This window comes from Gambusia affinis, linkage group LG21 (assembly GCF_019740435.1).
Source record: "Gambusia affinis linkage group LG21, SWU_Gaff_1.0, whole genome shotgun sequence".
NCBI lineage: Eukaryota > Metazoa > Chordata > Actinopteri > Cyprinodontiformes > Poeciliidae > Gambusia > Gambusia affinis.
In genome coordinates this window covers 1,018,339-1,032,185 of record NC_057888.1, presented here as the reverse complement: position 1 = coordinate 1,032,185, position 13,847 = coordinate 1,018,339, and the positions used below count along the sequence as shown (strand labels likewise).

General features: G+C 40.3%; 2 protein-coding genes across 38 annotated transcripts in view; both read right to left on the bottom strand.

The window, feature by feature from the left end:
* LOC122824368 (NACHT, LRR and PYD domains-containing protein 14-like) overlaps window positions 1–13,847 on the bottom strand; it is a 155,583-nt gene that overhangs the window by 60,791 nt on the left and 80,945 nt on the right. Inside the window, exons 17-18 of one of the 37 annotated variants that reach the window (XM_044104940.1) lie at window positions 4,996–5,166; window positions 4,501–4,782 (exon numbers count right to left, since the gene is read on the bottom strand). The exons of the other annotated variants lie outside the window; for them this stretch is intronic. Of the exons in view, the coding sequence (XP_043960875.1) occupies window positions 4,773–4,782; window positions 4,996–5,166 (181 nt within the window). The 3' untranslated portion in view covers window positions 4,501–4,772. Of the gene's footprint in view, window positions 1–4,500; window positions 4,783–4,995; window positions 5,167–13,847 lie in introns of those variants that run through there. 37 annotated transcript variants of the gene reach the window in all.
* Window positions 6,757–12,557, bottom strand: LOC122824472 (NACHT, LRR and PYD domains-containing protein 12-like). Its single transcript, XM_044105204.1, has 3 exons — window positions 12,374–12,557; window positions 7,502–7,678; window positions 6,757–6,934 (listed from the first exon to the last, which is right to left on the bottom strand). Exons 1-3 carry the CDS (start codon window positions 12,475–12,477, stop codon window positions 6,757–6,759), a joined length of 459 nt encoding a protein of 152 aa, XP_043961139.1. The 5' UTR covers window positions 12,478–12,557.

Below are 13,847 nucleotides of genomic sequence, written 5' to 3'. Positions count from 1 at the left end.
TGTCCAGGGTTAGCTTTGGCACGCTAGTGAACTGTGGAGGATAGGGTGGCTGATACACTGGAGCACTTTGTGGGTAGGACAGTCGTTTAACATTGTCCATTTCGATCATCAACTCCTGTAGTTGTTTGGTTAGGTCATTGTGGCCTGCTTCCATACTATGCCATTGCTCCTCTTTGCTTGCACTTTGTAGTTGAAACAGGCGTGATGAAGTCGGCAGACGCTAGCTGTCTAGCTGGTTGACTCACGGTCGGCTGATGGAGATGTTGATCAAAGGGGGACAGCTGTTTGGCTGGGAAACCGAGTTCGTAGTCCCCAAGATGCCGTGGGAGCTGTCTCATTCTCTGAGGACGGGCTTGGATGTTGTCCTCTCCGTATTCACCTGGGAAGGTCGCCATAGCGCAGTGGGCGGAGCTTAATCCGGCTCGAAGGACCACTTGCGGACGTATGCGTTGATAGCTAGTCGCTCCCTCACTGACTATGTGCTCCGGTCAGAGAACAGCTGCGACTTTAGGTGTTATTACGGACTTTATTGATGATCATGTGAGAGTGTGTGTGAGTGTGTATGGATACGTGTGTGGTTTCTGCAAGATAAACATATACAGAAAGAGTAATTAGAATATTGTACATCTAAATTCCACATATGCATATACAAATTATAATGTATGCAGAATATTCGGTTTCAGGTGGAATCAAATATACATATCCAGTTACATTAACAATATATATAATTGTAATTGCAATTATGTAACACCTCAGTAACATTAATGTAACAAGGAACAGAATTACTGCAAGTAGCAAGTAATAACAGGATAATATAGGTGAGAACTAGGCACTCAAAGTGATAATACAGAGCATATGGATGCAGTACACTTAATGACCACAGGGTGGCGCATAAAGACCACGAATGGCAGAAGCGGTTCTTCCCGCCGTAAGGTCGAGAAAATTATTATCCACTCGAACATAACGGCTCCATAAACGCTCAATGCTACATTTGGAAGCTAGTTTACCGTCCTAAACATCTTCAGAACAGTAGAAATAACACTACAATTCGGAGTACTGCTAAACAGCTCTCAAACTGAACTATTCTTGTAACGGTAAACCAGGAAATGAACGTTAGTTCGGCATTTCCTCGTCTGAATACATTGTATCTCGCGGTAACTAAGGTTACACAGTTACCGAACTAACAGCGTGTAGTAAACACAAACAGACGAAGGAATTATGTACTTACATTGTCATCAACGCACACGTACACACAAAGAGTTCAACATTTTAGTGAGGTGCTGGAACAGAGCTGCAAGTGTCTACTAGTGAAGCACACTGAAAGTCAACGGTCATGAATGTGCGCAGGCGCGTGGTACGTTCCTAATAACGTCTCTGATGTCACGACACAGGTTCCAGCAGGGAGTTTTCCACAACTAGCTTTAAGGCAGCAGTTCTGATCGACCAATCACATTCCTGCTTTCAGGCTCCATTTGTTCATGAAGTTCAGAGAAATTCTGTTAGTTTGTCATAAAACTGAGAAAAAGATTTTAAAAATCAGATGATTTATTTCTGTTCATTTGATACAAATCAAAATCTAAAAACATTAAAACAGCTGGCAGAACCTGAAGGCAGCAGGGAACCGGGCCGGCTGAGCAGAACCAGAACCGAACCAGACAGAAGATCAAAGAAATGTCATCTGTGTTTGGATGAGGTCAAAATAAATGTGTTCAAAGTTTATTGAACTTCCTGGTCTTCAGATCCTTTATGGTGTAAATTTAAAATCCTGCAGAAGCTTCAGGTGGATTCTAACGACTCCCTGAGAAATCTGCTGCAGAAACAGGATCAGCTGTGCAGTGAGACGTTCAACATGTCAGGACGGAGCAGACGCTCATGACAAATGGGATCAATACGTTTCTGTGTGGTTTGTGCAGCTCCATGAACAGATTTATTTCATGTTTTCACATCGTTCTGTCACTGGAAACATCGATATGCAAATCTGTAGAAGATTATTTCTGTTGGTTCTTTTTTCTGTCTATCTGGAGTCAATAAAGAAATCAATCAAATCAAAACCTGCTGCTGCCCCCTGCTGGACGAACTGAAGAATGCAGCTTTCTGTCTCCAACGTTCAGCAGCTGCTGAGACTCAAACTGGGATTCTCAGGTAGGGGTCAAAGGTCAGGGGTCATGGCTGCCAGCTGGAGAAGGATGGAGCGCTGCCTAAAGGTCAGAGGTCAAAGGTGCCAGCCTGTCTCAAAACTGCCTCCATCATTCCGGTGCCAAAGAAACCTCAAGTCACCTCTTTCAACGATTACCAGCCTGTGGCACTGACTCCCATCATGATGAAGTGCTTTGAAAGGCTGGTAAAAGAACACATCGTCTCCAGACTCCCCTCCACATTCGACCCGTTCCAGTTTGCCTACCGCCCAAACCGCTCCACTGAGGACGCCATCTCCTCCGCCCTACACCTGAGCCTGGCTCACCTGGAGGAGAAGAACACTCATGTGCGGATGTTGTTCGAGGCCGAAACATCGTCACTGACCCCTCACACCCCCACCATGGACTGTTCTCCCTGCTGCCCTCTGGAAAGAGGTTCTGCAGCATCCGGTGCAGGTCCACCAGGTTCTGGAACAGCTTCAGGTCCACCAGGTTCTGGAACAGCTTCAGGTCCACCAGGTTCTGGAACAGCTTCAGGTCCACCAGGTTCTGGAACAGCTTCAGGTCCACCAGGTTCTGGAACAGCTTCAGGTCCACCAGGTTCTGGAACAGTTTCAAGTCCACCAGGTTCTGGAACAGCTTCAGGTCCACCAGGTTCTGGAACAGTTTCAGGTCCACCAGGTTCTGGAACAGCTTCAGGTCCACCAAGTTCTGGAACAGCTTCAGGTCCACCAGGTTCTGGAACAGCTTCAGGTCCACCAGGTTCTGGAACAGTTTCAGGTCCACCAGGTTCTGGAACAGCTGCAGGTCCACCAGGTTCTGGAACAGCTTCAGGTCCACCAGGTTCTGGAACAGCTTCAGGTCCACCAGGTTCTGGAACAGCTTCAGGTCCACCAGGTTCTGGAACAGCTTCAGGTCCACCAGGTTCTGGAACAGCTGCAGGTCCACCAGGTTCTGGAACAGCTTCAGGTCCACCAGGTTCTGGAACAGCTTCAGGTCCACCAGGTTCTGGAACAGCTTCAGGTCCACCAGGTTCTGGAACAGCTTTTTCCCACTTGCCATCAGACTGCTGAACTCTTAACTGGACTGCACTTGAAAACTGGTCTCCACTTCATGTACATAGCTAAATAACTTCTATTTTACTGTCATTCCTGCACTTTATATTTTATATTTATATTTTATAGTGTATTTTATTTTATTCTGGAGTAATCTCATAACATTGGAACCTCAAAACATTGCTCTGAGTCGTATGCAATGAAATTTCGTTCGGTATACACCCTGTGCATGCAAAATGATAATAAAGTCAGTCTAAAGTCTAAAGTCTAAAGATCAGTGTTGTTCACAGTGAGGCCTGCAGTCCCTTAAGGAGCCACCAGAGGGCGCCAGGTCCCCGCTGCCTTCAGTGTTAAAGTTTGTAGCCCTGCTCTAGCTGGCTGCTGGTCGCCTCTCTGTGGATCTTTTCCCTCCATGTTCCAGCGATCCGGAAACACTTTAGAAATATTTCTAATTATTGCCCCATTCTTGCCTTCCTCCAGACATTCAGGGCCAAACACAGATCTAATAGCATTCATCTATTGAGAATGATAATGTTAATACATTTTAATTCATTCATTCAACAGAGAAAACATTTAGGCTTTAATTAGGACACTTACCGTATTTTTTGGACTATAAACCGCTACTTTTTTCCTTCGTTTTGAAAAAAGCGGTTTGTAGCCCGGTGCAACTTTTCTGTGGATTTTTCTTCAACCACCAGGGGGCTCTTTAGCGGGAAGTGAATCATTGGAAGTCAAAATTGGAAATCAAAGAAGAAAGCTCATTTAGAACAAAAACATGCTAGCAGGAGGAACGACAGAGAAATGTTTTTAAACTCATCATGGAAACCACAGGAAGACGTTCATATGATGCAGCTTTAAGTTGCAGATTATCGATCTCAGTACAGATCGATAGCTGCTGCATTAAGCTTGGTGTGAACTAATCTATGGTTCGGCGTAGGAGACGCAGGGCTGCGTCCTAAATAGAAGATTTAAGAATCCAGCCAGAGTGGAAAACCGAGAGCGGAGGAGAAACCAGCTGCTTCGTTTTTGAAAAAAAGTTTGTGGTTGTGGCTTAGAGTGAGATGAACTCTATAGTCCGGAAAATACGGTACTTTGTAAAAGTTTAAAGAATTGTCTTGATAGATTGATTGTTTTTGTTGCCATGGCTACAATATGGTGTAATCTTTGTGTTTGAACTGGGTTTGTTCACAAATACATCACAGCAAATAATAACCAATTCTTGCTGCAGTATTTTCTCTGATGTTGATGTTATTGTTCTGAACCCTAATTGGGTCGAATCTCCATCCGTCCAGGTTCTGCAGTAACTTCTATTGCAGCCAAGAAACTCCAGCCTGGATGAGCAACGGCTTTAACTCGCCTGGTAGAAACGGTGAGGAGCAGAGGTGGTACCAGATGGACACGAAGACACAAAACTGATCTGAGCTTGAATTTGATCTTTATTGATACAAAGAGACAAACAATATCAGACACTAAAAACAGGGTGAAAATCATTCAGGTCAAAGGTCATCATGGTCCAGTCAAAGTCTCTTTAGACTCAAACTGCTGCAGCTTCTGAGGATCAGCAGGAAACAGAAACGATTCTCTACCAGAACCTGCAGAGAGAAGAAAGATGCAGAGATCAGATCAGTGAGTTTCCAGCTTCTCTCCAGCAGCAGTCAGTGACGCAGCACATCCAGTAGAAAGAGCAGCAGGACCTTCAGTTCTGTTCAGAGAGCTTTACTGGGAACACTGGATCTTTGCTTGATGCTAACTGGTTTAGTTCAATAAACTAACAGCAGCTGGAATCACTGCAAACATTTACTTACAAATAATCGATTTGTTTGTCTGGACTGGTTACAAGATCCTCCAGCTGTTGAACATCTGAAACCTTCAGGTTGTTTCCTCTCAGGTTCAGTTGAGTCAGATGTGAGGGGTTAAAGGTCAGAGCTGAGGCCAGAGAAGAACAGCTGATCTCTGACAAACTGCAGTTCTTCAACCTGAATAAAGAATAAAAGATGTGAGCTGAAGCCAACAGGATGCAGGTTAACCAGTCCAACAGAACCAGTTAAAGAGTCTCATGAATATTAATGCCAACATGCTGCTGCTTCAATAAAGACCTGCTGACTTCAGCTCTTAAACTCTGTCAGCTCCATTAATACAAATTGAGCTTTTACAGCCAAATGAGTCAAGTTTCCCAGAAAACAAACAAATAAGTAAAAACTTAGGAAAAAATATGAACAAATATAATAAAATGCTGATAAATTAAACTTTTAATTCTTCAACATTCATAAAACATGATTTCATGGAGAATATTTGAAGTAAAACTGACATTAAGAGCCTAAATACACAGAAAGTAAAGCTGGTCTCTTATTTGAGAATCTTTGTCACTAAACTCGTTACAGACTCAAACAAAACTGTTAAACCACCAACAGTGAGTAAAACTGAGGCAGATATTCATTCAAATAAAATACAACACATTTCCTTTTCAGTGGAAAGATGTAAATATTCATAGAAATATGAAACAAATGTTTGCTTCTTATTTCTAATAAAGCCATTTGATGACAGGTCATTAAAACAAAAAATGATTCTCTGTAAGAAAATCTAAACAGACTGTGATTTGAAGTCCCTGTGCAGGACACTAAATCCTATCAATGCCTCCTGTTAAAAAATCTGTCTGTTAGTTTTACTTAGAGATGCTCTTTCAGAGCCCAGAACTCTCAGATCCCATATTTGACCCAAATCTAACTTTCTGAAAGGCCCAATTCCAGTCTTTTCATTTTGTGCCACTTCCTCATGTGGTCCTAAATCAGATATGTATCTGGTAGTTTTGATAGCATCTGCAGTGAGAATGGACGTTTTAGTAATTTATGTGACAGTCGTAACTCTGCACCAAAACAATCAGATACAGAGAAACGCAAAAACCTGACAAACAACGGCTGAAGCAAACTGTGGCAACATGCAACTTTCTTTTCACTGATTTTCTTTGTTTCGCTTTGATCTTGTGACAATTTTTATCTGTGCATGCAGGTCACTTTGGGGCTGTAAATTGTTTACTCACATCTGAGTTTAATTAGTTGTCTAAACAATGAAACAAACAAAAAGAGGATTTCAGGAAGACAAAACTGTAAGTGACCATCAAGACCTGCTGTGTGAATGGAGCCTAAACCTCATACAGAGATGGACAACAGGAGCACCAAGTGTCTCCAGGACTAAAGTCTTAAAGAGTTTCTGGGATTTTTTCTCTGTTTCACACAGAGGCCTATTTTATCTGAACATTATTAAAATAATGTTGCTGGGAACAGGAATTTCCTGCATTATCAGCTTTAAATTCATTCAATTCCAGAAAGTTTTTGGTAACAGCTGCAACCCTACACTTCAATTTGACTCATTACTTCATGTTTTCTGGTTAATATTTAATAAAGCATGAGAGAAAATATAAAAAAGAAAAACATTACCAGAACCAATCATTCAAGAAGAAAATCAAATTTACCATGAAGATCCTCAGTGTGAATCAGTAAAATATCAGCCAAATGTCTGCAGTTTAGAGTCTCTTTCACATCATATATAACACTAAACCAAAGTGTATCTTACCTCAATGTGTGTAATTTACAGAGAGGAGTCTGTAGAAAACCACAGAGCTCCTTCACTCCAGCATCTTTGCAGTCATTAAGGCTGAGATCCAGTTCTCTGAGATGGGACGGGTTGGACTTCAGAGCTGAGGCCAGAGAAGAACAGCTGATCTCTGACAAACTGCAGTCCTCTAATCTAAAACAAAGTCAAAACATAAGAGCCAACGTCAGTGGGATACAGATTTAAAGAGTCCAACAGAACCTCTTCAAAGAACTTAGTGACAAAATGCTGCTGCTTCAGTAAAAACCTGGAGAGTCTGAAGTTTCAGAAGGTTGAGATAGATAGATAGATAGATAGATAGATAGATAGATAGATAGATAGATAGATAGATAGATAGATGGATAGATGGATAGATGGATAGATGGATAGATAGATAGATAGATAGATAGATAGATAGATAGATAGATAGATAGATAGATAGATAGATAGATAGATAGATAGATAGATAGATAGATAGATAGATGAAGTTATGGACAGTAACAAGTTCACTCTGTAATTCAACTTCTTGATTCAAGTTTTCTGTTTTTTTATTAAATCATGGGAGGAAAATAGAAACTTGAATTGGAGCAAACCAATGAGTAAGAAATCAGATCTTAACATGAAGATCCTGAGTGTCAATCAAATTAATATCAGTCGTATGTTTACAATTTAGTGTCAACACAAAATTGACATCATGAATATTAGCACAACAGAACAACTTACATCAATATCTGCAGTCTGCATTCAGCAGTCTGTAGAAAACCACAGAGCTCCTTCACTCCAGCATCTTTCAGATCTCTGTTCCCGCTCAGACCCAGTTCTGTAAGATGGGACGGGTTGGACTTCAGAGCTGAGGCCAGAGAAGAACAGCTGATCTCTGACAAACTGCACTTCCACGATCTGAATAAGGAGCAAAACATGTGAGCTGAAGATAACAGGACTCTGTTCTGAATGCATGTTGATGGTGGAATGATAACCTAAGACAGAAATATCATGGTTTTACAGCATCACAGTAGATTACAGATCTAAAATGTCCTATGTTGCATTTACTTGATGTGCATAGAGATTAGACTCTTAACCCTCCTGTGATGTTCATTTCTGAGGTGCAGCAATAATGTTCCTGGGTCAATTTGACCCGTGGAGTGTTTAAAAATACCACAAAACATTTTTTGTATCTGATTAATAACTCCAATACTAACAATTTATTTTCTTTTTTTATATACTTTATTTTTGGTAAAGTTTTTATACATAGCAAAACACCAACAGAAAAATCAAATAAAATGAAAAATAAAAATATCACAACAAGTACAGTGAACAGCAATCAGAACAGAGAGTCACCAAGGGGGGAGAGACAGCAATACATCACAAAAAATGAAAATTGAAACAGATTTTAGGTGAACAGGTTACAATGTATGTAGATTTCCATGAAGAGTCAAACAGGTGAGAGTTTCTTTGCAGAATTACCAAGTCCTGCCAAACCATCCAGCACCCAGAATAATGAATTTAACACTCAATTTACTTTCAAATTCCTATATATTAACAATTTCAACCAATATTTTTGGATTTTGTTTTCCTGGAGTCTAATAGAGAAGGTCAGTATTTCCATTTCATGTATTTCTTCAACAATGGCTGACCAGTCACACAACGTCGGTGGGCTCCCACTGAGCCTCCTTCTTGTTATTGATTTCTTTCCTGCTATCAGTATTATTTTCACAAGGTATTTATCTTGAGTGTTGAGTTCATTTGGTAAATTACTTAGATATATAGTTTTAAAATTGTACTCAATTATGAAACCAAGAATTGCTCTTATCTCTTTGAGTACCATCAGCCAGAAGGAATGAATCAATGGGCAGCCATCACATTGTTACATCGTCTCCAACAATGTCCAGATTCAGATCTGCTGTCTGAGAAAATGTCCTTTTGGGGGTTATAAAAACCTAACAATATTCTTCCATGAACGTTCCCTCCAGTGTCCTGAGTTAGTGGTGGTGGAGTTTGTTTGGCAAATGTTGAGCCACTCGTCCTCTGTCAGCGTTATTTTAGCCTCTCTTTCCCATGTGTTTTTAATATATAATGTAGATGTTTTTTTATTATTCTCTAAGCACACATATAGTCTGGACAGCCTCTTCTTAGAAGATTTACCTTTATAAGCATCAATAAAGATATTAATCAGGTCCTGATCATTTTTTCCAACATTTTAATGTTCTTATTAAAGTGATGCCTGAGCTGCAAGTATCTAAAAAAGTCTCGTTTGTCAAGGTCAAATTTTTCCTGCAGTTGTTGGAAACTTTCCAGATCAGAACCAGAAGAAATCCTGCAGTTTGATGTCAAGCCTTTTCTGGTTAGTTGGTTGAATTTTGAGTCAAGTTGTGCTGGTACAAAGTCCCTATCGTGTTCATCCATCTTAATAACCTAGTTTTCCTTTCTAAAAGTGGAAAACTCTCTAAACCTGATATTGAGAGGGACTTTTGTGGCAACACACAACTCATCTGCATATTTAGTCTTGAGGTGTTTGTCAATTTGACTTAATTCTAGTTCTTTCCATTTTCCCTCTTCACACCAGTAAACCACAAATTGAAGTTGTGCTGCTCTGTAATAATTTTCCAAACATGGGAGTGACATTCCTCCTTTATCTCTTGGTAACTGTAACGTTTTATAACGTACCCTTGGTTTCTTATTCTGCCATATAAACCTGGAAATGATCCGGTTCCACTCGTTAAACTGCTTGGTAGGAATTTCTATTGGTAAAGATTGAAAAAGGAACAACATTGAGGTAAAATGATCATTTTTATGATTTCTGTTCGGTTGTACAAATGGAGCATCAGGGGAGCCCATTTGTCCAGGTTATTTTGAACTTTATTAGTCATAGTACCAGAATTAGCTTTGTATATTTTGTTTACATTTCTAGTAATATTTACACCTAAATATTTCATGGTTCTTGTTTTCCAATTAAATTTGAACTGGTTACTTATTTCCTCTCTGGTTGAGTAGTTAAAGCTCAGGGTCTGAGTTTTTCCAATATTTAATTTATAACCTGAATGAAGTCCAAACTGGTGGAGGCAGGACATGAGGTTGGACAGACTGGCATCTGGGTCAGATAAGGTCACCAGGACATCATCTGTATTCTCTTCCCTTAGATATGATTCCCTTCATTTCTGGGTCTTCCCTGATCTTTTGAGCAAGTGGTTCTATAAAAAGTGCAAAGAGGATTGGGCTCAGAGGACATCCTTGCCTGCAGCCTCGTTCCAGAGGAATTGTGCCTGAAAGGCCTCCATTTATTTTGATCCGGGCTTCTGGTGAACTATATAATGATTTTAAACTATTTATAATTGTATTATTAAAACCAAATCGCTGCAGAACCAAATATAAATAATCCCATCGTACAGAATCAAAGGCTTTTTCAGCACCGAAACTGATTGCTAAAGATTTCAAATGATTTCTGCTCATAATGTGGAACAGGTGTAACGCTCGCCTCACATTATCCTGAGTTCATCTATTTTTGATAAATCCTGTCTGGTCTGTATCAATCAGTTCAATATTTTCTAGTCTACTGACAATTATTGAAGTGAATATTTTGTAATCAATGTTTAAGATCGAAATGGGGCGGTATGAGCTACACTCACTTTGATCCTTTCCTGGTTTTGGTATAATGGATATTATTGCTTGTTTCCAGGATGGTGGAGTTTCCCCTCCTTTAAGCAAATGATTAAAACACTTTAACAGCAGAGGTTTTATAGATCTCCTAAATATTTTAGACCATTCAGCTGGTAATCCGTCTCCTCCAGGTGACTTACTTGCTTTCAATTTTCAGATGCTTTATCAACTTCTTCTGCTGTGAAATCTGCTGATATCCACTTATTTTGCTCAATGCCAATTGAGGGGAGATCCAAGGAGTCTAGAAACTGTTTTACTGAGGGAAGCTCAGTTAATTCAGGTTGACTATATAAGTTCCTGTAGTATATTTCAAATGATTTATGTATTTCGTCTGGGGAGAAACACATCTGGTTGGAAGTAGGTTTTTCATTTTAAAGATGGATCTGTCTAATTGTTGTTGTTTTAGTCGCCAGGCTAATATTTTTTTCGCTCGAGGTCCATTTTCGTAATACGATTGTTTAATATATTTGAGATTAAGTGTCACTTTGTCATTGAGCTTCTGATTTAGGTCGACTTTTAAAGCAGCTCTTTGGTTTCAATGTTTCTGCTCTAAAATGTTTACTTGTTTAATCAGGTCACTGAATTGCTCAGATTTTTCTTTCTTCTTCCTTGATGCCCACATTATTATTTTTCCACACAGTACTGCTTTTGCTGCATCCCATAATATACTTGAAGACATTTCTTCACTGTTATTCAATTCTACATATTCTGTAAATTCTTTGTTAACAAATTCCTCAAATTTGTTATCATTCATCAGAGCTGTATTAAGTCTCCATATTGTTATTTTAGGGTGAGAATCTAAATATAGTTTCAAATATACACCAGAGTGATCTGACACATCCCTAGTACCAATAGTACAGTCTAGGACCCAATATCTGTCTGCTCTAAATAGGAAAAATAATCAATTCTTGAGTAAACGCCATGAGGTGGGAGAAAAAGGTGAACTTCTTAGCCAACGGGTGGCGATCCCTCCAGACATCCAATAAGCCAATCTTTTTAATCATTTTGTTTATATTCAGGGATTCTGAGTTGATTTTCTTTGAAGGGTTTGAGGAATCCAGGGAAGGATGCAGTTGTGCATCCAGTCCCCTCCACATATCAAAACGCCAGATGTTTCAGTCAATATAAGATCAAATATTTGATCAATAAATGTTTTGTCATGTCCTGGAGGTCTATATACGTTAAGTAAAGTTACTTCATTTGAGTCTAGTGTTCCCCTCACCAAAATAAAACGGCCTTCTTTGTCTGTAATTTGTTTGGAAACCTGGAAGTCCACATTATTTGCAATTAATATTTCCACTCCCCTGGTGTTTCCACTTGAGTGGGAGGAATAAAATGTCTTTCTAAACCCATTTTTTAAACTTTTCATGATTTGATTTTGTTAAATGGGTTTCTTGCCAGAAGATAATTTGTTGTTGTTCTCTCTTCATCTTAGCTATGAGTTTTCCTCTTTTAATTGGATTCTGTAACCCGTGAACATTAATAGTTATAAATTTATATTGCTGTTGGAGCATAAATCATAAAGTGGATAAAACCCTCTAACTGTGACCTCAACAATGAAACATTTGTAAAAATCATAAACAAAGAACCTGGAACTTGAAGGCAAACTAAAGGAACGACTTCCAAAACAAAATGACTCGTTACAGAGTCCCGGGTGAAGAGAAAAACCCCCATGAGACTCTGTCCATGGGGGGTCTCTCCAGTGCAAACTGACATCGCTCGGTATGAGTTTAAGCTCAGTGCACAATCAGAGCCCTTGAACCGGCTCCCAAAACTACGGTCATGTGTTGTCTATTATTTAATCAGTAACGTATTTCTCTTTAACATTAGCGAAGGTTGGATAAAGAGTTATTATAATTATGTCTGACAGTGTCTCTAGACAAAGATATTCAATTCTTAGTCCGCACGCTGGATTATTTCAGTGTGATTGCATTATCTTACTGCATGAGTTTTAACGAACGGCGCTTAACTTGGAGAAGCGGCATCGACTCCCGATTCATGACGAAATCCGCTGAGTTTTTTCCGAGCCCTCTCTCCGTGTGCATCGGGGTTCCGTCTTTTGGCCTCCGCCATCACCCAGGACAGTCTGTCCATTATCTCCATCGGCGCCGCCGGGGGGGGAACCATCGTTGCTATTGCAGTCGGGAGAGAAACCTCTCTTCTGTAGGTCCCTCAAGGCGTCCGCCGCGCTGTTATATGTGACCGGGCCACCGTCAAAAAACACACGAAGCTTCGCTGGTTGCGGGGTTTGGAAGCGGAGACCTTTTTCTTTCAGAAGTTTTCTGATAGGGGCATAAGCTTTCCTCTTCTTTTGGGTCTCTGTCGGATAGTCCTGGTCAAAATAAACCCGCTGCTGGTTGAGGTGTTTCTCTCTTTTCTTCCACGCGGCGCGAAGCACCAAATCCCTGGTTCTGAATGCCAGAAAGGAGACCACCACGGAGCGGGGTTCGCGCGGTGGTTTGGGACCCAGAGCCCGGTGGCAGCGTTGTATAGCTAGGTCAATATCCTGGAGTGACAGCTCAGCCTTAATGAAACCGACCATAAACTCCAATAAATTGTCTCCCTCTGTGTCCTCCGGAATCCCAAACACACGGATGTTGTTTCTACGTGAGCGTGCTTCTAAATCAGTCAGTTTGGCTTGAATTTGATCTTGATTGCTTATGGTTTGAGACAGCACCTCTTTCACCGCTGCGGTCCACTCCTCCATTTCTGCCACACGTTTTAACGACTCCTCCGTTCTCTCTTGGTTCTCTTTATGTCCGACACGATTTCATTTAGTCTTCCATTAATCTCCTCTTGAAAACGTCTAAAATCTCTCTTCATGTCAGCAGAGAAGTCGTCACGAAAGCAGCGAAGCTCTTCTTTCACGTCTGCACGGATAGCTGCGATCTCTTTGTGGATAGCTCCGATGCTAGCTTGAAGCCCTTCCTTAGCCATGTGCTCGTCACTTACGCCTTCGTCGAATAGTGTTTTAAAAGTTCTCTCGTCTGTTTCTTGTATTTGTTTTGATTTACCGTTACCTTTTGATGTCTTTCCCCTTTTCATCATAAAATATTCGTTTTTAGAGGGTTAATTCAGCTCTGGCAAAGGGGAATTGGACGACCGAGTTGTTAGCTCTGGTTCAACGCGTCCGCTCACCTCAGCGCCATAACCGGAAGTCCAATACTAACAATTTCAATCAATATTTGTGCAATGTTTTTTTTATTTCTCACAAATAAAGGATCAATGACAACAATTGACTCATCTACTCATAAGTAAATCAGTAAAAACCTGCTAAAAAAAACCCCCAATAATTATCATTGAAATATATTTTCATAGATTTTTTTATAGTACATTTTGAATTTTTTTTCAAGGAGTGATCTTTATAATTGAAGTTGAGACACACATTTTGTTCTGGGTCAAATTGACCCGCTGA